The sequence below is a fragment of the Stegostoma tigrinum genome, chromosome 19 (genome assembly GCF_030684315.1).
Source record: "Stegostoma tigrinum isolate sSteTig4 chromosome 19, sSteTig4.hap1, whole genome shotgun sequence".
NCBI classification, from domain to species: Eukaryota; Metazoa; Chordata; class Chondrichthyes; order Orectolobiformes; family Stegostomatidae; genus Stegostoma; species Stegostoma tigrinum.
The window spans coordinates 55,083,774-55,110,664 of record NC_081372.1 but is presented as its reverse complement, the minus strand read 5'-3'; the positions used below and the strand labels follow the sequence as shown (position 1 = coordinate 55,110,664).

General features: G+C 42.9%; 2 protein-coding genes across 7 annotated transcripts in view; both read left to right on the top strand.

Moving 5' to 3' along the window:
* The first annotated feature begins 1,654 nt into the window (after positions 1–1,654).
* Positions 1,655–26,891, top strand: part of cstf1 (cleavage stimulation factor, 3' pre-RNA, subunit 1) — a 37,113-nt gene continuing 11,876 nt past the window's right edge. Inside the window, exons 1-5 of one of the 6 annotated variants that reach the window (XM_059652851.1) lie at positions 1,655–1,963; positions 16,566–16,765; positions 23,053–23,330; positions 23,874–24,071; positions 25,848–26,238. In XM_059652851.1, coding sequence (XP_059508834.1) covers positions 16,597–16,765; positions 23,053–23,330; positions 23,874–24,071; positions 25,848–26,238 — 1,036 coding nt within the window. In that variant the 5' untranslated portion in view covers positions 1,655–1,963; positions 16,566–16,596. Of the gene's footprint in view, positions 1,964–9,052; positions 9,239–9,868; positions 9,888–13,665; positions 13,766–16,565; positions 16,766–23,034; positions 23,331–23,873; positions 24,072–25,847; positions 26,239–26,891 lie in introns of those variants that run through there. The other 5 variants (XM_059652852.1, XM_059652850.1, XM_059652854.1 and 2 more) reach the window with 5 other exon arrangements.
* On the top strand, positions 1,923–4,464 carry LOC125461384 (acyl-coenzyme A diphosphatase NUDT19-like). The gene is made up of 2 exons (XM_048550103.2): positions 1,923–2,032; positions 3,248–4,464. Exon 2 carries the CDS (start codon positions 3,253–3,255, stop codon positions 4,435–4,437), a length of 1,185 nt encoding a protein of 394 aa, XP_048406060.1. The 5' UTR covers positions 1,923–2,032; positions 3,248–3,252; the 3' UTR covers positions 4,438–4,464.

Below are 26,891 nucleotides of genomic sequence, written 5' to 3'. Positions count from 1 at the left end.
CAGTGGGAGTAGGTGAAATTCACCATCCCCAGACAGTGGTGGATGCCAGAACATTGAGCAAATTTAAGGAGAAGATACACTGATTTTTAATTAGTAATTGGTTGAAAGGTTACAGAGAGCAAGTGGGAAAGTGGAGTTGAGGCCTACATGAGATCAGCCATGTATTAAAAGAGCAGGCTCATGGGCTGAATTGCCTACTCCTGCAGTATTCACCGCAGTATTCCAAGCATCTGACCTGCTCTTGTAGCCACTGTGTTTATGTGGAAAGTCCAGTTGAGTTTCTGGTCAATAGTACCCCCTTGTATGTTGATAGTGGGGGAATTCAATGATGGTAACACCATTGAATGTAAAGGGGCAGTCGTTAGATTCTCTTCTTGGTGTGTCGGTACAATGGAAACAATCTGTCTCTCAACATCGGCAAAGCTAAAGAACTGAAATCAACTTCAGAAAGAAAGTAGGAGAACATGCCCCCCAACTACATCATCGGAACTGAGATTGACAGTGTGAAGAATCAAGTTCCTTAGAGTGATGGTAACTGACAGTCTGTCCTGGACTTTCCATGTAGATGTGGCAGTCAAGAAAGCACAACGATACTTCTTCTTCCTCACTCAGCTCAGGAAAATTGGCATGTTCATAAGGTCCCTCACCAACTTCTACAGATGCACCATCGAAAGCATACTATGTGCAAAACAGCCTGGTCTGGCAACTGATCTGCCCTGGACTGTAGGAAACTACTGAAGGTGATGTGCACAGCACAGTCCAGCTTTTTTTTCCGCCCACTATCAGACTGTTGAATGGACTGTAGCCCCAAATAATGAACCTGGCAATGTAACTTGTATGCCTCTAAGTGTTTTTCATCTGTACATTCCTTTGCTTGCCGTGATTTGTCTGTACCGCTTGTAAACAAAGATTTTCACTGTATTTCAGTACACATGATAATAAAATCTAAATCTAAATCATGTTACTTGCCACTTGTCAGCCCAAGCCTAGATATTGTACAGGACTTGTTTCATTTGAACACAGACTGCTTCAGTATCAGAGAAGTTGTGAATAGTGCTGAACACTGTGCAATTATCAGCGAACATCCCCACTTCTGATTTTATGATGGAGGGAATGTCATTGATGAAGCAGCTGAAGATAGTTGGGCCTAGGGCACTATCCTGAGGAACTCCCGCAGAGATGTACTAGGGCTGACAATAATTGACTTCCAACAATCATGACCTCTTTCTTTGTGCTGGGTATTACTCTAAGCAGCAGAGAGCTTTTCCCCTGATATCTATTGATTCCAATTTTGCTAGGGCTCCTTGATGCCACACTTGGTTAAATGCGGCTTGGATGTCAAAGGCTGTTACTCTCACCTCAGCTTTGCAGACAAAGCTGGAAGAACACAGCAAGCCAGGCAATATCCGAAGAAGGGTTATATCTGAAAAGTTGACTGCTCCTTTCCTCCAGATGCTGCCGGGCTTGCTGTGTTCTTCCAGCCTCCTGTTTGTCTACCTTGGATTCCAGCATGTGCAGATTTTTTATGGTGTCTACAAATTCTTTATATCTACCTCACCAACCCAAAATTCCTGGGTTTTGAGGAGGGCTCAACTGGGCCCAAAATGTTAACTCTACCTTTTCTCCATAGACGCTGAATGAGTTACTGTTTCCCCTGAGCGAGTGGCACGCATTCGCTGTGCGCATGGGCAACGCAGAGTTTGAGCGAGCAGCGGAAGCGGCGTGCCTGGGACCGTGCGCCGGCGCACTCGGTGAGGTAAACTTGGACGTGTCCGTGCGAGCTCAAGAGCAGCATCGCTGTTTTTGCTCATGTTCCGGATCTGTGCACAGCCGCTGAAGACAGGTTGTCAGCTTCGGAAACTTAACGCAACTGTGATCTGGAACCAACCTCGTAACAAAGCGTAAACAAAACGTGTCACGCGTAACGGGCGAAGAGTTGGAATCAGTGTCAGCACTTCAGCCGGTAGGGTATATAACCCCAACATTGCACCCGCTTCCTTTTACATACAAACTACAAGGAAGGGTGGGCACGGTAAGATAAAACCCCGACCCAGGGAAAGGAGAGCCCCGGCCACCCCTCCCCTTTAGGCCCGAAATGTCAGCTTTCCTGCTGTGATGGTGCTTGGCCTGCAGTGTTCATCCAGCTCTACACCTTGTTATTTCAGTCGTGTTAAGGGGCTGGGCACTCGGGAGTACGGCTGCTGGCTGTCATAGAGTGTGGGGGGCATTGAAGAGGGAAACACGGATGTGGTGAAATGAACTGAGTGGGCTAATGGTGGCTTGGGGGTTGAGTTTATCTGAATAATTGCGGTAGGGTTTGTGGGAGCAGAGTGGTGGGTTTGATTGAGGAGGGTGATTTCATTGATGGTGAGAGGTATTTGGGAAAAATCGCATGACGAAACCCAAGGCCTCTGTAGAAGTCCAGAGGAGCTATCCTTGTGGTTCACAAAGAAACAAGTTTTTTTTAAAAAATGTTCAATATTTACCTCGGCCTCGATGGCTATAATCCAATTCCTGGTAACTTTGTTGAAACAGGTAAGCTAGAGGTTCTTCTTTCTTTCGGGCTCCAGGCAATCTCGTAATAAGGTTGCCACAATGTCAAGTGAGAAAGATTGTGACATTGCAGAACGAGTGGAATCAAAGAGGGTGATTTACAATGCACTGCCTTCCAACAATCACGACCTTTTTCTTTGTGCCAGGTATGACTCTAAGCAGCAGAGAGCTATTCCCCTGATATCTATTGATTCCAATTTTGCTAGGGCTCCTTGATGCCACACTTGGTTAAATGCGGCTTGGATGTCAAAGGCTGTTACTCTCACCTCAGCTTTGCAGACAAAGCTGGAAGAACACAGCAAGCCAGGCAATATCTGAAGAAGGGTTATATCTGAGTCCAAGAGTTGAAATCCAATTCAGTGATCAAATTCCCACTAGCACAATTACTGTGTATTATTTTGCTTGGGATTGGGGGATCTTGCAAAGTTGACCACGTGGCGTTATGGGCAGTGTGTTCAGTGGGGATCTTATATGATGTAGGCCTGGGGTTTTTTATGCTTAACAAGGTCTACAAGCTTTCTAGTGAATCTGCTGTTTTTTTAAAAGTTCTTTGGGGAAGATGTGAGCCCCCAGTATTAGAGATTGCTGGGGGGGGGCTGGTTTGAGCAAGATGGCATTGGGGTTGCTAATGAGCTGTAAGAGCTGTACAGAGCCAGCAACAACTAATAAATTAATAGATTGTACCTTTTTGCAGCAAAGATGAACCGAGACTTAAAGTATTGGAAAGAAGCAGCCACTGTCATCTTAACTTCAGGTATTCGAAATTGCTTTGTGGACAAAGGTTCCACCAGTACACAGGCTTGTCAGCCTCCACATTCAGTGTCTAAACAAGAGACAAATGTAATTCACTCATGGTTGGAGATGCCTGTCTTTGATTATGCTGTACTTATGTTACAACGGAGTGCAAAAAGCAGTTTCATGCCTCATGCTCAGGTGTTCCCTGGAGGTACAGTCAGTTCATCTGATTTTTCCAGTGAGTGGATTCAGATGTTTCAGCCCTTTTGCAAGCCACCCAACTTTAAACTAGGTACAGTCAAGCAAACCTCCAAGAGACCTCCAATTCTTGCAATGGACAGGAGAAATCTAGGATCAGAAATCCCTGGAGAAGTAGCTTTCCGTATTTGTGCTATAAGGGAAACCTTTGAAGAATCAGGGATTCTACTTGTGAAGCCAAATGCCTCTGAAACATGTTTGAGCAGCCAAGGGGCCATAAAGCTTCCACAGTACGATCAAAAGGAACTTGCAAATTGGAACCAGCTTGTACGGAAAAATGCAGCAAATTTTGTAGAACTTTGCAAACAGCTGGACTGTGTACCAAATATTTGGGCATTGAAGGAGTGGAGTAATTGGTTAACACCCACGTATATGGAGAGAAAACGTTTTGATACTGTATTCTTCATCTGTTGTTTGCAAGAGATTCCTTTCACAATGCAAGATGGCCATGAAACTATTTCCTACAACTGGATGTCCCCATCTGATTTTATTGAAAGCTGTAATTTGGGGAAACTTTACATCGCTCCCCCACAGTGGTATGAACTGGGCAGACTATGCCAATTACCCCATTTCCAAGATCTGCAACAGTTTTGCCATTATCGGGCATTGGAAGGCTGTGAGCGATGGCTTCCGATCCGTTTCCTTGCTTCTGATGGCTATGCGATTTTGTATCCTGGTGATGAACTTTATCCAGAGGATCCAGATTACACAGGGGAAAAGGAGATGAACTTCACTTCCTCGAAAACTCTGGAACAGCTGAGGTTGGAGGTTACCAGACTACATCGCATGGAACTGAGAGATCAGTATTTTACTCTGTATGTGAATATTGAGCCCCAGTATAAACATATCAAACCACTAATTGTGAACACAAGAGTCTCCAGACATCTGTAAATTCCATTTAACGAATAAACAAAAATACCTGTCAGAAACAGTGTTCTTAAATGATACAGGTTATTTTTGAAGGCAACAATATCAAAAAATAATTAGAATTAGGTTTATTGCCATATGTACTCAAGTACTGGAGTATGGTGAAAATTGTATAAAGTCGCCATTCACTGCACCATCTTAGGTACAAAGGTATCAGAGATAATGGGAACTGCAGATGCTGGAGAATCCAAGATAATGAAGGGTCTAGGCCCGAAACGTCAGCTTTTGTGCTCCTGAGATGCTGCTTGGCCTGTTGTGTTCATCCAGCCTCACATTTTATTATCTTAGGTACAAAGGTACCTAGGTACAAGATAAAAACATAAAGAAATAAGGCAAAAGTACAGCAATTCCATAAATGAAGAACTATTAATCTTTTTGAACATCCTGTTTAAGGGATACATTAAAATACTCTCTAGAAAAGGAAACAAGTATTCTTAGAATATTAAATGTTTAGAGGAACATTCAACAGAGAATCCTGACAGGTATCTAGACACAATACCAGGGAAGATGAGTTGTGGTAATAATGAACTAGGACTCTGATGAAGTGTGAATTGTTGGCTTCAGTATATTATACCTCCCCCAAAACAGGTCCCAATGACTCAGGAATGTAAAAACCTCCCTTCTGCACCATCTGTACATTCACACATTTGTCTGTTATTTGGTATATTCTCATGCAGCAGTTTGCTAACTTGACAGGGAAAGATAACCAGGATGTTTTCTTATTATAAAAAAAACAAGTTATGCAAATGGTTGGAAGAGATAGATGGAACTGAAAGAAAAAATTAAGGTATGAGCTGAAGTCAAGCTATGACAATGCAAATGTCTCAGCTTTACATTGCATGTTTGCAAGGGCACAAGCCATAATAAGCAAGGTTCATGAGCTGTAGGCTCAGGTACTCACATAGGAATATGACATATTGGTGATAAATAGACTTGGCTCAAAAAAGGTAGCAGTGCAAGGCATTCAGCAAATGTAGGAAAGGAAAAGGCGAAGGGTGATAGTATTAGTTAAAGAGAATATTAATGTGCTGGATAGAGGTTGTACTTGTACAAGTTACTGGTTTTGAGAGCTAATGTTTAAGTTGCATGAGCTTCGCGCAATCTAATGTTATTACAAAGTCTTTGAATAGAGAAAGTTAGTTTTGCACAAATTACCAAATAAGTCAAATGTGATATACATAGTTTCTGATTGTTGTAATAATTGCCTAATCTTATTAAGACTATAGAGAACAGAGGTCTTTCCTCCACTACCGATAAATACGCAGGCCCTTATACTCAATAAGAAAGGAAGATCAGTGCAGTGAACTACCCCAACCACAGGCCATCAGATGGTTAACATATAAAAGATATGACATGATGAGTAGCAGTATGGACATAAACTCCATTTGATCTTGAAAGAAAATGTGCAGAAGTGGGATACAATTTCAAAACAGCAAAAAGCCAAATGCTCACTCTGCCACGGGTTAATGTGTCCACCACTGTTAGAAATGGTACAATAGGTAATATACCTCCATTAGAAAACATGCTAGAGCGATTTCATGGAGAAATTACACAACCTAACCTATTTGTATATATCAATGAATATCTTATTAGTTTTAAATTCAAACAAGTGTGGCTGTCCTATCAGACCATGGCTGATGAGAAAAAAGTGTACAGCCTGTAGTGGTAAAACTAACATGCTAAGGGGAGTACGAGCCAACGAGGGCTGATAAGAGAAGTCAGGGACAGCAAAGAAGCAAAGAAAAAGCATGCAATGTAGTGAAGATTAGTAGGAAGCCAGAGGATTGGGAAGTTTTTTTTAAAAAACCAGCAGAGATTAACTTAAAAGCAATAAGGGGAGGATGAAAAATCAGGTTAAGCTAGTTAGTCTTTTTTTCAGATTATGTGGAAGGTAAGACCCTTTCCACTTGCAAATCGTCTGCTGCCTCATGTTGACACAGAAACTGGGTCCCCCTTCTGGCTAAAGCTTCATAGCTTATAAGAGCCTTAGCACCACCTCCACCCGCCCGCGCCATGAGGTATGAAATACGCAGAAACACCAGCCCATGGACCTCCCTGACTCTCACCGTGTTTTTTTAATCACAATTCCTCAACCACTTCAGTGTCTACTGTAATATTTTGCGTTATTTTAAACTCTACTCGAAATGTATATACGGGTGTGGGGTGGTTTGCGTCCTGGAGAGCACACTGCAGTTTTATTGATCACAGCGGCGCAGACAACCAGCTCACGACAGGAATGCCTGACAGACAAAACTTACCTCTGCCCTTGATAACAAGGTGTGGAGCTGGATGAACGCAGCAGGCCAAGCAGCATCAGAGGAGCAGGAAGGCTGACATTTCAGGCCTAGGCCCTTCTTCAGAAATGCCAAAATGTCTGCCTTGCTGCTCAGCCTGCTGTTTTCATCCAGCTCTACATCTTGTTATCTCAGATTCTCCAGCATCTGCAGTTCCTACTGTCTCTGTCCTTATTCTCTTTGAGCTGCTGTGAAGTGTCTTGGAACTATTGATTGTTAAAGGCGCTAGACAAATGTGAGTTATTGTTGTTATGCAAGGAGCCTGTCACCCCGCAACAGACCTTCTATCCGCCTCCCCTTTTCTCCCTATTTATTTCAGAATTCCCTTCCCCATTCCTGAAGAAGGGTCATGGCCCGAAACATCAGCCTTGCTGTGAGAGTGATAATGGGAACTGCAGATGCTGGAGAATCCAAGATAATGAAATGTGAGGCTGGATGAACACAGCAGTCCCAGCAGCATCTCAGGAGCACAAAAGCTGACGTTTCGGGCCTAGACCCTTCATCAGAGAGGGGGATGGGGAGAGGGAGCTGGAATAAATAGGGAGAGAGGGGGAGGCGGACCGAAGATGGAGAGAAAAGAAGATAGGTGGAGAGAGTATAGGTGGGGAGGTAGGGAGGGGATAGGTCAGTCCAGGGAAGACGGACAGGTTAAGGAGATGGGATGAGGTTAGTAGGTAGGAGATGGAGGTGGGAGGAAGGGATGGGTGAGAGGAAGAACAGGTTAGGGAGGCAGAGACAGGTTGGACTGGTTTTGGGATGCAGTGGGTGGAGGGGAAGAGCTGGGCTGGTTGTGTGGTGCAGTGGGGGGAGGGGACGAACTGGGCTGGTTTAGGGATGCGGTGGGGGAAGGGGAGATTTTGAAGCTGGTGAAGTCCACATTGATACCATTAGGCTGCAGGGTTCCCAGGCGGAATATGAGTTGCTGTTCCTGCAACCTTCGGGTGGCATCATTGTGGCACTGCAGGAGGCCCATGATGGATATGTCATCTAAAGAACGGGAGGGGGAGTGGAAATGGTTTGCGATTGGGAGGTGCAGTTGTTTGTTGCGAACTGAGCGGAGGTGTTCTGCAAAGCGGTCCCCAAGCCTCCGCTTGGTTTCCCCAATGTAGAGGAAGGCACACCGGGTACAGTGGATGCAGTATACCACATTGGCAGATGTGCAGGTGAACCTCTGCTTAATGTGGAATGTCATCTTGGGGCCTGGGATAGGGGTGAGGGAGGAGGTGTGGGGGCAAGTGTAGCATTTCCTGCGGTTGCAGGGGAAGGTGCCGGGTGTGGTGGGGTTGGAGGGCAGTGTGGAGCGAACAAGGGAGTCACAGAGAGTGGTCTCTCCGGACAGCAGACAGGGGTGGGGATGGAAAAATGTCTTGCGTGGTGGGGTCGGATTGTAGATGGCGGAAGTGTCGGAGGATGATGCGTTGTATCCGGAGGTTGGTGGGGTGGTGTGTGAGAACGAGGGGTATCCTCTTTGGGTGGTTGTGGCGGGGGCGGGGTGTGAGGGATGTGTTGCGGGAGACGCGGTCAAGGGCGTTCTTGACCACTGTGGGGGGAAGTTGCGGTCCTTGAAGAACTTGGACATCTGGGATGTGCGGGAGTGGAATGCCTCATCGTGGGAGCAGATGCAGCGGAGGAATTGGGAATAGGGGATGGAATTTTTGCAGGAGGGTGGGTGGGAGGAGGTGTATTCTAGGTAGCTGTGGGAGTCGGTGGGCTTGAAATAGACATCAGTTACAAGCTGGTTGCCTGAGATAGAGACTGAGAGTTCCAGGAAGGTGAGGGGTGTGCTGGAGATGGCCCAGGTGAACTGAAGGTTGGTGAAGTGGATGAACTGTTCTTCATAATCTCCCCTTCCCCCACCGCATCCCAAAACCAGCCCAGTTCGTCCCCTCCCCCCCACTGCACCACACAACCTACCCAGCTCTTTCCCTCCACCCACTGCATCCCAAAACCAGTCCAGCCTGTCTCTGCCTCCCTAACCTGTTCTTCCTCTCACCCATCCCCTCCTCCCACCCCAAGCCGCACCTCCATCTCCTACCTACTAACCTCATCCCACCTCCTTGACCTGTCCCCTCCCCACCTACACTCTCTCCACCTATCTTGTTTTCTCTCCATCTTCGGTCTGCCTCCCCCTCTCTCCCTATTTATTCCAGTTCCCTCTCCCCATCCCCCTCTCTGATGAAGGGTCTAGGCCCGAAACGTCAGCTTTTGTGCTCCTGAGATGCTGCTTGGCCTGTTGTGTTCATCCAGCTCTACACCCTGTTATCTCAGACCGACAGGCCATAGGCTGCCGTTGCCCGTTACGCGCTGATGTCATGCGCAGCTCCCCGGCCGTTACCGTGAGCCCGCCGCGGGGACGAGCAGCGTCATCGGCGCGAGCCTGCTGCGGGAGCGAGCAGCGCCATTAGTGAGTTCGAGTCGCCATTATCCGCTTTTGGTTGCCGGCGGAGATTTTAGGTCGAACCGTCCGATCAGTGAGTTAGTGAAAGTCTGGGTTTTTGGGTTGGGTTGGGGGCTAGTGTTAGTCGTTTGTCTAGGACTCTTGTTAGGCTCTGTCAGGTAAAGGTGAACCGAGAAAGCGATGTACCCCAGACTTAAGGTGCTGAGGCCGGGTTCTGTTGGAGGACCACCGGGCCGTGATTGTCCACATTTGGGGAATTGGTCTAGCTGCTGAGAAAGGATATCTCTGTACATGGCGTGGATCAGGATTTTATCCCCAAATCTGCCCTGGTATGCAGTATAGTCATCTCAGCAACAAAAAATAACCATCCCCACAGTCACACTTTGGAATTGCTGGGAGAAAACCACTGAAAAAGCTGAGGGTCTTTAAAGTGTAAACAGTTGTGTTGTCGCTTGTTCCAGTTGCCATTCGTTCTCTGCAGTCTTGCCTCGTACTGTTGCTGGCGAAACGAAAAATTGTGCTCCTGAGATGCTGCTTGGCCTGCTGTGTTCATCCAGCCTCACATTTTATTATCTTGGAATCTCCAGCATCTGCAGTTCCCATTATCTCTGAAATTACTTTTCTTCCTCCCCTCATCCCCCTCTAACAGCTAATGTAACGTCATGAAGGAGTAAAAGTACAGTCTTTGTAGATCAACTGGCCCTTGGTCCAGCCAGAGGGAGGTGAGTTGTTCAACTTGAAGGTCGCCCACCACGTCTCAGACGAGGGGAGAGGTTGAGAAGGAGGTGTTCTCAGCCAGTGTGGGGATTGAACCCACCTTGTTAGCATCACTGCATGCAGCCAGAGCACTTATAGCAACAGTGGCTCGTCCTGTGCCGTATGGTCCAGCAGTTGCCATAGAAAGGTTGCGATTGGTCAACTAAATTCACACTAGGCAGTGACAATGTGGCCACCTCCAAAGGTGGAACATGAAGGGTGACAGCGATGCCCATTTTATATCTGTCTGCCAGCTGCCACCTCCTTTCTCCATTCAGCATCCCTAAAGACTGTTGAATGAGTAGCGAAACTAGAAATCTTGTTGTGTTTTTCTTGTCATAAGGAAATAGCAGTACTGTACTATAATTGTAACAGCAATTGGGAAGGCAGATGGTATGCTGGCCTTTATGCAAGAGGATTTGAGTGCAGAAGGATTGAAGTTGTTGATGCCGTTATATAGACTTGATGGCATCACATCTGGAGTATTGTACAGATTTGACCTGTAATTGGAAAGATGTACTTGCATGAGGAATGCAGTGAAAGTCTAATAAATCCCTGAATAGCGGGATTGCCCTTTTGAGGAGGCTTACATTTTCAAGAGATTAGAAGAATATGAGGTGTTCCGATTAATGCATATAATATTCTTACAACACTTGGGAGGATATGTTTCCCCTGGCTGGGGTTTCTATGACTAGGGGGCTCAATCTCAGAATGAGAAGGAGGCCGAGTGGTATTGAGATGAGGATGGTGAATGTTTGCATCACTCTACTGCAGGAGGGTAGATGCTCGTTCATTGAGTATACTTGAGACATAGACCAGTGGGTTTCTAGGTGCTTAAAACATAAAGGGGTGAGGGGGTAAGCATAGGAAAATGGTGTTAACATTTAAAGTAATCAAAAACAACCACGCTCCTGATGAGTTGAGCTTTTTCATGAGCAGTTGGATCAAGTAGCTGAGGGATTGTCAAAAAGATCCGATTCTGCATTAGTTACCATCCAGTGACATCCTAAAGAAACTGCACGTTTGTGGGGGTTGAATTTGAAATAAAACAATGGATTTGTGTACACTAACTCTAGCTGATGAAAACCCTGCTCGTAATCCCCTCTTGGATCACAAATGGGTGATGGCATTTTGAGATACACATTTGATGCACCCATCTAATTTGAAAGTTCTGTCTTTGGCTCTACCCGATCTGGGGTTGTTTGACATTTGATACTAAAGCTAATATGTCACCTAGTGGCCAACAGACCTGTCACTCATTTTCAAGTAATTAAAAGACTGCCTGGCACAAAGAAGGATGATTGAGGGTGTTGGAAGCCATTCGTCTCAATGTCAGAACCTCACTGTGCAAGTTCTTCCATGTAGGGCCTAGATGTAACCATCTCCAGTTGCTTAATCAGTGACCTTTCCTCCATCTTGAGGCTAGAAGTGGTGCTAGTTGCTGATGATTGTTCTGTTAAGCACCATTTGTAGCTTAAGTAAGTTAAAAATGACAGTGGGAAAGTTCTAAAGAATGGTATAAAGTACTCAGAAGCATAACAGGTGTTCATAAAGTATGTGGCACTGGCTTAAATCAAAATGTCACTTAAAATTATAATACTTTTTGTATTTTAGAAAGGCAAGTGTAATTTTTGGGAATGTACTGTTCTTTGTAAATTCCATAAAATGTAACAGGCTGTCCTGAACATGGGCAAATAAGTGCTAGATTAACAATGAATTGAAACAATTATGACAAAGTGCTGAAGGGCAGGAGGAGCAAGTGAAACAGATGGTGAACGTACCCCAGACAAATGGCAAAGGGAATGCTAATCAAAATGGAGTACAGAGTTCATTCTCTGAAGTTGTTGAACTTAATGTTGAATCGTGATATCCCCACAGTGTGGGAGCAGGCCATTCAACCATTTGAGCCCACATTTACTCCCTGAAGAGCGTCCCACCCAGACACACCCTCAAACATATCCCCATAACCTGGGCTTCCCATGGCTAATCTTCCCGGCCTGCACTCCCCTAGACACTGTGGGCAATTTAACATGGCCAGTCCATCTAACCTGCTCATCTTTGGACTTTGGGAGAAAACTGGAACACTTGGAGGAAACCCATGCAGGCACTGGGAGAATGTACAAACTCCACAAGTCATCACCGAGAGTGGAGTTGAACCCAGGTCCCTGGTGTTGAGGTTGCAGTGCTAACCACTAAGCTACCCATGCCACTCGTTTGTACTGTATGCATAGAATCATATTTCATGGAAACAGACCTTTCATTTCAACTTGTCTGTGCCAATCAGATGTCTCAATCTGACCTAGTCTCGTTTGCCAGCATTTGGCCCATCTCCTTCTAAACCTTTTTGATTAGTTTCAAGTGTATTGCATAAATTTGAGATTGTACAGTGTGGTTACAAGCTAAACATATCAGGCAACACCTGCTGCTTACAAAATCAAACCTCAAACCAAAATATCCAAGGTTGTCACTTAGTCCCTGTCAAAACGAATACAGTTTCATACTAAGATTGGGTATTCGGCTTCAGCTTATCCACATTTTTGTATAAAGTATTGAAATGACTGGCACAACTGGTCAGGGATCAAAGGATTTTAAAGCAAAATTCCACTCCAAATTGTTGTTTTGTACGATTAGTGGAAATGCTTACACATGTCTGTTGCATTGAGGATAATACCATGGCCATATGCACTGTTTGGGCTTGTAAATCACCTGCCACAAGGAAGCATTTGTCCTGAAGGCTGCAGTGTGCCTAAGGAGAAAATGAGGTGTTATTCCTCCAAATTGTGGACTTTGCTGGAACACTGCAGTAGGCCTGACAGAAATGTTAACATGAGGGCGAGATGGTGTATTGAGATGGCAAGTCCCTAGAAGGTCAGAGTTATCTAGTTGATTGAGTGGAGGTGTTCTGCACAGTGGTCACCCAGACTGTGTTTTGTCTTACCAGTGTGGAGGAGGCTGTAATGTGACTAATGAGTATGGTAGGCATGATTAAAAGAAGTACAAGTAAATTCCTGTTTTGACTAGAAGCTGTGCTTGGGTCCTTGGACAAAGAGGAGGAAGGAGGTAGAGAGGCAGGTCTCTGCTATTGTGTGGGAGGATGCACTGGGGCTCAGGAAGTGTTGAAAATAATGAAGATCATGGTGTTGCAACATAATCGGTCCCTGCTTAATGCTGACAGAAAGGAGGATGGGAAGATGTGTTTAGTGATGGCATCCTATTTGAAGGTGGTGGTAATGGTGGAGGATGATCTTTAATTGCAGAGACTGGTAAAGTGAGAAAGGGTGGGGTGAGGGGCTTCCTGACATTGGTCTGGGAAGGAGGGAAAGCACTGAAGTATGGGAAGTGGGTCACTCGTGACTAAGGATGTTTTCCTGCCAACCATGGTGATTGTGTGGGCTCTTGTCAGTTAAGGATAAAGGAAGGCCTGTCATAAGCACCCTGTCAAAGCTTGTATCATTTGAAAAAATGTCATTGAGAAACTGAGACAATGGAATTGATTCCATGCAGGAAATGAGATGTGAGAAAGTACAGTCAAGGGAACTATGGGAGTCAGATATTAGCCTATGCCCAGAAATGAAGGGGATAGTCAAGAAGGGGAGGATTCAGAGATGGACCGGGTAAGATTAAGAGAAGGGAGGGAATTGAAAGCAAAATTGTTGAGTGTTTCTAATTACAGCTTGAGAGCAGGAAGCAGCATGATACAATCATCAGTGTTTTAGAGAGAGATGTGGGAACAACACACAAATAGAACTGAAACAAGGAATGTTTGATGTACCCTACAAAGAACACAAATGCGAGGTTTTACACTTTGGAAAAAAGAATACAGGCATGGACTATTTTCTAAACGGTGAGAAAATCTGTAAAGCAGAAGTACAAAGGGATCTGGGAGCGTTGGTCCAGGATTCTCTTAAGGCTAACTTGCAGGTAGAGTCCGTGATTAAGAAAGGGAATGTAATGTTGTCGTTTATCTCAAGAGGGTTGGAATATAAAAGCAGTGATGTGCTTCTGAGACTTTATAAAGCTCCAGTTAGGCCCCATTTAGAATACTGTGTTCAATTTTGGGCCGCATACCTCAGGAAAGACGTACTGGCGCTGGAGAGTGTCCAGCGGAGAGTCACAAAGATGATCCCTGGAATGGTAGGATGAACGGCTGAGGATCCTAGGATTGTATTCATTAGAGTTTAGAAGGTTGAGGGGAGACCTAATAGAAGCTTACAAGATAATGCATGGCTTAGAAAAGTGGACCCTGGGAAGTTGTTTCCATTAGGCAGGGAGACTCGGACCCGTGGGCACAGCCTTAGAATTAGAGGGGGTAAATTTAAAGCAGAAATGAGGAGACATTTCTTCAGCCAGAGAGTGGTGGACCTGTGGAATTCATTGCCACGGATCGCAGTGGAGGCCGGGACATTAAATGTCTTCAAGGCAGAGATTGATAAATTCTTGATCTCACAAGGAATCGAGGGTTACGGGGAGAGTGCAGGAAGTGGAGTTGAAATGCTCATCAGCCATGATTAAATGGCAAAGTGGACTCGATGGGCCATATGGCCTTACCTCCACTCCTTTGTCTTATGGTCTAACACGCACACAGTTTCCCATAGGCACACCTGTTTTTGGAGAGAGTGAAGTGAGTTGAAGGAGGAATTGTTCAAAATGAGAACAAGCTCAGCCAGTCAGAAGAGGGTGATGTGGATTGTTCAGGGGACTGTTCAGGCCTTCTGTCAAGAAAGAAATGGAGACTCCACACCATCTTGGTGAGGAATGGAGATGTAGAGGGATTGCACTTTCATGGAGAGGAGGAGGTGGCTGGGTCTTGGAAACTGGAAATTGTGGAAAGTGTCAGAAGACCCACAAATGTAGGTGGGAAGAGATTGGGCAAGTGGAGAAAAATAGAATCAAGTCAAGAAATAAGATCAGTGGGACAGGAACAGATTTGTCTGATGGATTTGCCAGGTCAGTCCTGTTTGTAGATTTTGGAAGAAGATAGGAGCATGCTGTGTGGATTTAGAGTATGAGGTCTCAGTGAATCATGTCCACAGTGGAGAGGAAGCTGAAAGAAATGATCTCTTCAAACAAAATGGCATGACACTAAAAAGATGATAATGGGACTTTAAAGTTCACTGAACACAAGTTAAATCTGTCAAGAAGTGCAGCCAGAAACAAGTTGATGTGGAGTAAGCCATTAAACCAGTTGCTAATGACTACGGTGTGGCGAAGTACTGGAGAACTGTCGACTGAAAAGGCGGTGATTGAGTGGTGAACCTAGAATGTAACATAAGACAGCAACAGAATGGAATAATAAAATACTCTAAACTAATTTGCAAGATAGGACGATGGATCATGAATTCTAATTATGCAAATTTAAGATTAATATCAGGAACTTCCTGTGGGCAGTTATTTACAAATTCAAATTTATCCTGCGATTTGACCTGTGAAAATGATGCAGCCTGTTTAGATAACACTAGTATTGTTGCATTAAAATTGCTGTTGATTGGCGACTTTCAGTGGGTGCCTTTTTGTGATGTTTTATGTTGAACGTGCAGAAAATGCGTGTATTCAGAAAGCCTTATGGGCAAACACAACACAACTGTATACTCATGGAATTATGATGTAGTTCTGAGATTCAGAAATCCATTGAGCTTGTTGCATTCAGAGGATGTGGTTATTGTTGGCTAGGCCAGTGTTTATTGCCCATCCCAAATTCCTCAGAGGGCACATAAGAGTCAGCCACATTACTGTGGGTCTGGAGTCACAGGTAGGCTAGACTAAATAACAATGGTAGTTTACTTCCCTAAATAAATGACAGTAGTGAGCCAGATGGGTTTTCGATGGAGTCATTGAATCATCCAGCACAGAAACAGACCCTTGGTCCAACGTGTCCGTACGGAACAATTTCCAGAACTAAACTAGTCCCAATTGCCTGTGTTTTGCCCATAGCCCTCTAAATCTTTCCTAATCATGTACTTGTCCAGATGACTTTTACATATTGTAAACATAGCTGATCCACCACTTCCTTTGGCAGTTCATTCCACATGCAAACGACCCTCTGTGTGTGGAGAAAGTTGCCTCTCAGGTTCTTCTTAAATCTTTCTCCTCATCTTACATATATATTCCCTCATTTTGAGCAGCCCCACCCTTGGGAAAAGACTTTGGTATTCACCTTATCTGCTCCCCTCATGATTTTATAAACCTCTGTTGACAATGGTTTCATGATCATCATTAGACTCTTAATTCCACATTGTTAAATTCAAATTCCACCGTTTGCCATAGTAGGATTTGAACTCAGGTGCCCAGAATGTTCCTGGGTCTCTGGATTAATAGGCTAGCAATAATACCACTAGACCATTACCTCCCTTTTGAAGGGTTCTTCAGAATGCTGGATGCTAGATTCTTTCTCACTGTTTGTTCAGTGTTACCTGACCTCAACTGAAATAGCACTGGAGGTTCTGCAGTAGGGCTTCTTGAGATTAGGGACAGAAATCTTAGCTAGAATTCCCAAGCTACACTGGATGTGTGGTCAGTGTTTTAAGATGAACAACACATAATTAAAAGTGTGTAGGAAATGGAAGTAGGTTTTGTTTTGATGATCACATCATGCTTGGTTATATTGTTTGCTGTTAACTCATTTTAATATGTTTTTAATTCTCCAGAATAATCATACAAAAGAGAAACTCTTGAGAAATGTTTCGACCTAAAGCTACTCTAAAAGATCGGCAGCACCTTTACCGACTCATTATTGGCCAGCTGCTATATGATGGATACATGAACATTGCATCAAACCTGATCAATGAGATCAAGCCGCCATCAGTTTGCTCTCCCTCCGAGCAACTTTTGCACCTTGCAAAGCTTGGTAAGTAATTTGTTTTATTAGCCCACTTACAACTGAGCTTTAAAATATTTTATGATCTCTCCTGTTGGCTCCTCACCGGGTATTGTCACATAGCATCCAGGTGACTTGCCCAGGTAGCTAACCTTCAAATGTAAGCTAAAATGTTCAAAGCCAGTAACTGGAGGGCATTTTGGTTAAGCCCACTCCTATCTTTGTCCAAAGTCAAGAAAGCACTTCAAAGTGGCCAGTTTTATGCTTGAATGCTGAAAGCTTCTTTCTCTTGGGATCCACGATTGTGGTCATACTTACAGTTGAGATGGTGGTGGTGTAGGATCCTCCATTTGGAATTCCTCTGTCACTTTCCTTCTCTTTTGTTCCCATTTGGTATCTTGGTGGTTCCTGGCCTGGTTTCCAGCTGGCTTGTGGCGGGTCCCTGGCCTGTTCTTTTGGTGGCATGGCAGATCTCAACTTGATGTCTTGGTGTCTCATGGCAGATCCCGGCCTGGTCCCCTGGTGTCTCGCAGCCTGGTCTCTTGGCAGTTCATTTGGTGGGGGTGTTCCCAGCCTGTGGTCTCGGTGGCTCTCAACCTGGTCTTTTGGTGACTCGTGGTGGGTCCCGGACTGGTGTCTTGGTGGTACGTAGTTCGGTGTCTTGGTGGCTTATGGCAGTGTCTTGGCTCAGCCCGTGAGTGGATCCTGCCAGGGCATGTTTCTGAGGCACGGGAGGAGATCGGAGAAGCAGCGGTATCGATGGCTCAGCTTCAAGAACTTCAAAGAGAGATAAACGGAGGACTCATCAAAGACTGTTGAACTTTTAACTTATTCCTTTATTTTCCTTGTTTAAACTATGAAAGATTTTAATATAGACTCTACCGTCTTTCTTTATTTTTCTCCTACAAAGTAATGCTTAACTTTTTAACTTTTGTTCCTGTTATTGCTTTGTTTCGAGGTACTTTGATACCAAAGATGGTACCACATGTGAAAATATGCACATTTCACTGTACTCCTGTACTGGACTACATGTGACAATAAAATGTAAATCTAAAAATGAAGATAGTTCGTGATGTGCTGTGCTTGTCATGTTTTAAAGTTTGGTTTATTAGATGATTAAAGAGAACTGTTCTGAGGAAGGGTCACCAGACCTGAAACGTTACCTCTGGTTTTTCTTCACAATGCTGCTAGACCTGCTGAGCTTCTGCAGCAACTTCTGTTTTTGTTCCTGATTTACAGCATCTGTAGTTGTTTTGGTTTTGATTAAAGAGTAGAGTTTGAAATTATCAAACTTAACAATTTATTCAGTCACAGTGCGATAATTTGAGCCTCGCGTAGTTTGGCACAGGATAAATAAGATTAGAGATGCATATGTGTGGCTTAAGGACTACTGTGGCAGAAATGGGTTCCATTTAGGGCACCAGTACTGGGGTTAGAGAGTAGGGAAAGGCTTCATTTGAACGATGCTGGGCTTGGTGTCCTGATGAATGTACAACTAGAATTTAGGCAGAAATGGGCAGAAAATGTAAATAAAAAAGTGAAGCTGAAATTAAAACCAGAATAAGTATTGACAGTAAAATGTCAAAGCTTAAGGCTGTTTATCTGAATGCGCTGAGCATTTGTGACAAGACAGATGAGTTGATGGCACAAGTAGAACTTATTTAATTGGCTTGATAGCTATTATGGAGTCATGGTTATAAGGTGATCAGGACTGGTAGTTCGATACTCAAGGATTTTCAACCTCCTGGAAAGATAAACAAAGAAGTAAAGAAGGCAGGGTAACTAATAAGGGAAAGCATTACTGTAGTGGTGAGTAGTGATACAGGTGCAATAGATTGTGATGTGTAATTGGTTTTGGTGGCAATAATGCATTGCCAGGGAAAGAAATCACGGATTGGAATTGTCTTTTTGCCTCTGAAGACATGTTTCATTGTTGAACAAAGTACAAATCAGGAAATAATGGAGGGCAATCCAACTGTCATGGGTAATTTTAATCTGAGCATTGACCGGACAGATCAGATGGCCAAGGGTGACTTTTTTTTAGAGCAGTGCGTTTCACAACTGACCAAGGAACAGGCTATTTTAGATATAGTAATGCGTAAAGTGATAAGATTCTGTGGGTTAGCAATCATAACAGAGTAGAATTTCATAAAGTGTGAGGGAAAGCAACTCTTGTCTTGAACCAGTTTCCTCAACTTACAATACGGACAATTATAGAGGCACAAAGAAAATTCTTGTCCAAAGCAGCTTGGGAAAATAAGAATCAGGGGATTGTCAGTAGATGAGTAGTGGTAGACATTTAAGCAAATATTTCACAATATTCAGCAAAACTTTTTTTAGTGAAAAAGAATAACTCATTGAGAAGGATAAATCATCTGTGGTTAACAAAGGCAGTCCTGGAGAATATCCAAACAAACACTAGAGCGTGCAAAGCAGTGAAAATTAGTGGTAGGCCAGAGAATTGGGATTTTAGTTTTGGAACCAATGGCAGATTACTAAAAATCTAATAAAAAGGTAGAAATTGTTCGTGAAAGAAATTTGATAAGAAATGTGTAAACAAATAGCAAGAGCTTCTACTGGTATATAATTTAAAAAGGCAGCCAAAATTGAGTGTAGGACCCTGGAAAGATGTAACTGAGAAGCTGATAAGGGAGATCAGGGAAATGGCAGATAACTTAAACTAGCATTTTGTATCAGTCTCCTGGAAGACCATGGTCAAGAACACTAAAGAATCCAAAGATAGCAGATAAATAATAAAGAAAGATCTTGTAATAGTTTTGTCACCTTGGACAAATTATTTGACAAACTAATGAGACTGAAGGCTAACAAGTCACAAGGACCTGAAGACCTGCGGGAGAGCTAGTGGAGACATTGATCAAAATATGCCAGAACTTAGATTCCATGAGTGTTCCATCGAATTGGAAAATCGTCAATTTGACATCCTAGTTCATGAGGGAAGGAGACATAAAGTGGAAAACTATAGGCCACTTAGGCCGACATCTCTTGTTGGAAAAATGCTCAAGTCTGTTCTTAAGGAAGAATTAGCAGGTAATTCAGAAAAATTTTAATATACTGAAACAGAGTCAGTGTGGTTTTATGCAAGGTCAGTCATGTTTGACAAAATACTCGAGTTCTTTGATGATAAAACAAGCAGAGTTGTTAAAGGGGAATCAGTAGATACAGTGTATTTGGATTTCAAAAAGGCATTTGATAAGCTGCCACATAAAAGGCTATAGGCAAAATAGCAGGTCACAGCATTGGGATTAATGTGTTAGCATGGATCGAGGATTGGTTAATGCACAGAACATTGGTACTAATGAGTCTTTTCCAGGCTGGAAAGGTGTAACTTGCAGAATGCCACGAGGATCAGTCCTAGGGCCTCAATTATTTATTATCCATGTTAATAATTTGGAGATTATGGCAGCATGTAATGCATACCGATTGGCTGATAATGCAAAAATGGGTGGGATGGTATGTCCTGATGAGAACTTAAGGAATCAATGAAAAATGTAGTTAGATTGAGTGAATGGGCAGAAACTTTGAAAATGGAATTGAAATTAGAAAAGTGTGAAGTCAGCTTGTTGGTAGAAAGAATCAAAAGGCAGACTATTATTTAAATTGTCTCAAAAAAAAGTACAGCACGAGGAAATGTATGATCTTGTGCATGCAACACAGAAGGTTAGCGTTGACTTTCCAGGGAGGCCTTGAGGGTATCTCTGAAGCACTTCCTCTGTCCACCTGGAGCTCACCTGATGTTTCTAAGCTGGGAGTAGAGCAGTTGCTTGGGGAGTCTGGTGTCCGTCTTGCACTTGATATGCCCAGCCCATTGTAGCCGATCAAGGATGGTCAGCACCTTGACACTGGGGATGTTGGCCTGGTCGAGGAGGAGAGAGTACTGCAGATGCATTAATGGGCAGCAAGCCCTATTGCAGAAGATCATAACGTGATACAGTATTTTATCATTATATGATAATAAAGTCCACCCTTAACCCTGGTCCCCCTTCACTCCCAGTCCACTACCCCCTCACTGCCTTGCTCCACTCTCTCCCTTCCCTGTCTGCTGTGCCAGCCGTTCCATCTCTCTTTTCAACTCTCTTTACCCCACCTCGGTCAGCACCTCTCTTGTTCCCAATCGGGAGATCATATTTTTGAAAGCAATTACATTCTGTTAAATTTGTGTTTGTGGGTAAATAGGCATCAGTTGCAGTATCATACAGATGAGGATCAGAAATAAATAAATCTCACCGCGACTTTTCAAAGATTTACTCAACAGCCTCACTCATCGCTTCAGTTGCAACTGACAGCTAACTCTCTTTATGATCCTGCTGAGGTGCCTCTGGGGGAGCTTCATCAAGGTGAGGTCTGCTCCCACCCTCTGAGTGAGCTCTGCGCCTACTTTCTCTGAGCAACCGCTGTATCTCTATTTAAATAATCACCCAAAGTTGCCCTGAATGCTTCAATTGAATCTACCTCCAGCACATTTCCAACCAGTCCATTTCATTCACTAACAATTTTTTTTTTCTCACAACACCCTCGCTTCTCTTACAAATTAGTTTGACACTGCAGCATCTCGTTCTTGATCCTTCTACAAATGGGAACAATTTCTCTATCTATCCAGCTCTCTCACGATTTTGAGAACTTTTATCACATCTCCTCTCAGCCTTCTCCTTTCCAAGGAGAACAGTTCCCAACTTCTCCAATTTATCCTCATCACTGAAGTCTCTCATTTCTGGAGCCATTCTAGGAAGTCTTCCCCTCACTCCAATGCTTTCACATCCTTCGTAAAACCTGGTGCCCACAACTGTACACAATACTCCAGCTGAGATTTTACCAGTGGCTTATACAGGTTCAACATCACCTCCTTTCTCCTGTAGCCTATAGCCCTGCTTAGTAAGACAAGGACACTGTATACTTTAATAAGTGCTCTCTCTGCCTTCAATGCTCTATCCACAAATATCCCAGTTCTCTCAACCCTTTAGAATTGTATCCTTTATTTTATATCCATGTTTGTCCTAACAAAACACATTCACCCCTTACCTCTTAATGTTGAATTTCACTTGTCAAGACAGCTAAATCGGCTATTTACTAAGAGTTTAGTAGTAAGAGATCTGAACTTATTGAAACATAATGAGGTTCTAAAGGGGCTTGACAGTTGAGAAGTTGTTTCCATTATTGGGTGGATTTCAAGTAGGGGACATAATTACAGAATAAGGGACATTTATTAAAAACTGAAATGCAAAATAATTTCTTCTCTGCGGGTAGTGAGTATCAAGAATTCTCTCGCACAGAGAGTTAAGGAGGCTAACACAGTGCGAATATTTTAAGAGGCAGATTTTTGAAATGTCAGCGAATTGATGGCTATGCTGAGCTGATATCGAAGAGGTGTTGAGGCCTAGGGCAGAACTGACATGATCTTTTGAATGGCATGATAGCCTTGAGGAACTGATTGGCCTACTGCTGCTCCTACTTCTAGTGTTCTTACGTGTGGTTTAGTTACTTACTGAACTACTCATATTATAGAACATACATAATGATGATCACATTTTGGAAGGATTAAAGATAGACACATTCCTAATAGCTTGTTCTCAAATATCCCAGTTCTATATTCTTGCAATCTCTGTTATCTCTTCCTCATCTCCAATTTTTCTCCAATTTTAGTCTCTTGTACATTCTTGATTTTAATTGCTGTACCATTGGGGTGTCTTCATCTGGCTTGTAAGCTCTGTAAGTCTCTCAAGCTTCCCTACCTATAAAACCCTCTCTTACAACCTTTAGAATACTTCTTAATACTTACCTCTGAATTTTGTGGACACCTATTCTGGTATTTCTACATAGTTTGGTGGCACATTTGAGGTATGTTATTATGTTAAATGTATTTTGAGTTGTTAATTTCTGTTTTTTTTTAAAAAAAGTCTTTAAATAAGCACCAACCCAGCACAGATTTTGGAGCATGAATTACATTTACATCAGGTGGGCTGTTTTAGCGCAGTGGCAGTGCCCCTACCTTTGAGCTAAGAGGCTTGGGTTTGAGTCACATCTGCTCCAGAGATGTCTCATAACGTCTCTGAGCAGGGTGATTGGAAAATATTTACACTTATACCAATGCGAATCAATGATACATGGCCAATCTATCAACCGAAGTGCTAGAGATCAGGAAAGAGAGGAGGACTGAATAGATCTTTTATGAGGGTTCAGAAAGTTCTAAGTTGTAATTCTGAACTATGTATTGACATTCTAAATTCATGCTGTAAATTTTGCTTTGCTTTAGCTCTAAACCAACTGTGCCTCTTTTATTCAAGCATGACTGTTACTTACAGGGATGGAAAATGATGACAACACTGTTCAGTATGCTATTGGACGGTCAGACACTGTGGCTCCTGGTACAGGCATTGACATGGAATTTGATGCTGATGTTCAGACTATGTCCCCAGAGGCCGCTGAGTATGAGACATGCTATGTAACATCACATAAAGGGCCATGCCGTGTTGCCACCTATAGCCGAGATGGACAGCTGATTGCTACAGGGTCTGCTGATGCATCTATCAAGATTCTGGATACGGAGAGGATGTTAGCAAAGAGTGCTATGCCCATTGAGGTACAACAGTAAAATGATCACAAGTGTTTTGCAAGAATTTAATCCAATTATGAAGTATGACTTTTTTCTCCCAAAGCTGTTAACTCTCAGTTCGGTGGCATTGGTAGGTCTCTGGTAGTATTAGAAATAATTAAAGCAATCTTTACAGATGTGTTGATGAACAGATGTTTGCATCTTTCAAGTTAAACAATCATTTAAGAAGTAGTTATTTTACTTCTGCAAGCAATACGCCATTGTGAAATTCTGTACTGCACTTTAAAAGCAGCAAGGGGGCACTCTGACCAAAAGCACTGTGCACAATATAGATTTGTTCTGTTAAAAACAAATTAATTTGGTCAGAATCTGATTTATTCACTGTTCATGACTGTTCTAACTATTTCCTGGTCTCTGTGACTGAATGATGTCATTTTATCCAGTTTTAATTTATATTAAATTAAGAGACAAGAACTTAACAAGTGAAGTCACTGTTGCTAGCATATGTTGGTCAACAGCAATAGAAAAGTCAAATTATTTGCAATAAATTTTAACTGTTGTTTTACACAGGTGATGATGAATGAGACAGCACAACAGAATATGGAAAACCATCCAGTAATTCGCACACTGTATGATCATGTAGATGAGGTTACCTGCCTTGCTTTCCATCCCACAGAACAGATACTGGCATCAGGTTCAAAAGACTACACACTGAAACTTTTTGACTATTCCAAGCCTTCTGCCAAAAGAGCATTCAAATACCTTCAGGTTAGAGATCAAAATTTGTGGGTCATTTGATGGTATTATTGATTTTAAAGTATGTGTTCAAGTTCAACTGTGGACCTAAACATGTATTGTAGATTCCCACCCCAGTGCAATTGTGAGGCAGCACTGTACTGTTTAAAGCACAGCCTTCTACTAACTTGAGGTCCTATCTCCTTGCTCAGACAGAAGTTAAAAGTCCTATGGCATGGCTTTATCCCACATGTCTGTCCAATCTTCTTTGCTTCTCCTACACTACAAAAAAACATGGTATCTGGCTACTTAATCATATTCTGTTTGTAGTTCATGATTATACCCAAATCAGCCTATCTAACAGCAGTGACCGCACCTCAAATATAATGTGGACTTTGAAATTTCTAATGCCATATAAATACACTTTTTTTTTCTTAACACCCAGATGCTAATCTTATTGACATTTCCACACTCAAATTTCCTTCTGTTTACGGAATCTCAGCATTATTATGGTGCAGAAGGAGGCCACTTAGTCCATAGTGCCTGCACCAGTTCCTCAAATAGCATCATTATCTTGTCCCAATCTACTGCTTTTTCTCTATTCATTTGCATGATTGTTCTAACCAAGTAACTTTTTCAAGCAGAGGTTGGTGTATGTATGGAATGAGCTGCCAGAGGAATTGATGGAGACATGTTTAATTGCAACATTTAAAAGGGGTATATGAATAGGAAGAGTGTAGAGGTATATGGACCAAATGCTGGCAAATGGGACTAGATCAGATTGAGATGTCTGTTTGGTGCGGACAAGTTAGAATGAAGGGTCTGTTTCTGCACTCTATGACTTTATAAGTAATCATCCAATGCCCTCTACTCCTAGATCCCACTGCTCCTGCACTCCTTTTAGAATTGTTCTTCCTACCAAAGTGCATCACCTCACACTTTCTGCATTGAGCCTCATCAGCCACCCATCCATTTACTCCACTACGTCAATGTTCTTTTGGAGTTCCATACTGTCCTCACAGTTTACATATGTTTCAATTCTTGTGTCATCAGCAAACTGTGAAATTGTCATCTGTGCATCAAAACCCAGTTCATTAATATACATCAAGAAAAGCAAGGCTCCAATGTTGACCTCTGGGGAACTCCACATCAAACCTTCCTCCGGCCTGAAAAATGTCTTGACCATTGCTGTCCATTTCCTATCATTCAACCAATTTTGTACCTACATTGTTATTGTCTCTTTTATACCGTCACCTATGTCTTTCTTCACAAGTTTGTGGTATGACACTATATCATACGCCTTTTGGAAAACTATGCATATCACATCAACCGTGTTACCCTCATTGACCCTTTCTGTCACGTCTTCAAAAAATCTCCAGCAAATTAGTTAAACGTGATTTTCCCTTTAGAAATCCATGCTGACTGTTCCTAATTAACCCACCTTTTTCTTCTGATTCCTTCCTGAATAATTGTTTCTAGAAGCTTTACTACCATTGAAGTTAGACTGATAGTTGTCCCTTTCCACTTCCCAGACCACTGAATTTTTGAAGTTTGGCTTCACAGATGATGGAAGCATTCCAGTACCTGTCTGAATGGCCAGTTCCCATGATTGACCCTCTAGTCTGATGAACTGTGAGCATTACAAGCAAACCCACCCTGTCCTCAGCTGTGTACACTTTTCTCACAGAGTCACTGATAATGATTAGGAGAAGGCGGCCTGACTCAATTTTTCTCTCTGGCATCGGCAGGAAACAAAGGGGGAAATTAATTATCATTATCTCTGCAGCTTATTTTTTTATATGTTTTTAGGAAGCAGAAATGCTCCGCTCCATCTCCTTTCACCCTTCCGGAGACTACATTCTAGTGGGAACGCAGCACCCCACTCTGCGATTGTATGATGTCAATACCTTCCAGTGTTTTGTGTCAAGCAATCCTCGTGATCAGCACACAGATGCTGTCTGTGCTGTGAGCTACAATCCCAGTGCCAACATGTACGTGACATGCAGCAAAGATGGCAACATTAAGCTGTGGGATGGGGTATCGAATCGCTGCATCACAACCTATGAAAAAGCACATGATGGTGCAGAGGTGTGCTCCATTATGTTCTCACGAAATTCGAAGTATGTTTTGTCAAGTGGAAAGGATTCTATTGTGAAACTGTGGGAAATATCAACTGGCCGTACAATGGTCAAATACACAGGTAAGAAAAGCTAATCAAAGTTCAGTTGTGGACTGAAATTTTAACTATGGCTGGCTCACATTGAATACCCGATGCCTTTGAGGACAGAAGGCTACCTTCTTTGTTTGTTTTTCTTTTCTTGCATGCTAGTGCGTGTAATTGAATTTAGTTGTTCTGCTTTTTATGACCTGAGGCTAGAAAGGGTAAAAGAGAAGACAGTAGACTGGGAATAGCTAATGCTAGGCATTGATTCCAGAGTTTGAACTGAAGTGGGAGGAGAGGAAGAGATATTAAGAATGGTCTAATAAATAGATTAAGATTCTGGAACATCCTGATGGAACTTGGTGTCTGAGAAGCCTAAGCACACTGAATATTACTCTCCTTACCTGTTAGCAATGCAGTGTGAGCTCCAGAGTTCTATTAAGTATTTTCAAGATGTCAGCAGACAGTCTTAAGAGATGATACATAAAATTGTTACTTTGTTCTAATCTTACTTGTCCAATTTTCTATTCATCCCTATGTGTAGAGTTTATCATAGTTTCATAGATGAGACTGTATTACACAATTGAGCTTAAAGTACACCCATTCAGTTTAAAAATGCTATTTTTCTGTAAATTCAGCTGAAACATTTTAAAAGAGGCTGTACACTTTACAGAAAAGGAGGTGCTGGCAGT

Coding starts and splice junctions, on each gene's coding strand:
- LOC125461384 (XM_048550103.2), top strand. CDS start 3,253: ATGAACCGAGACTTAAAGTATTGGAAAGAAGCAGCCACTGTCATCTTA.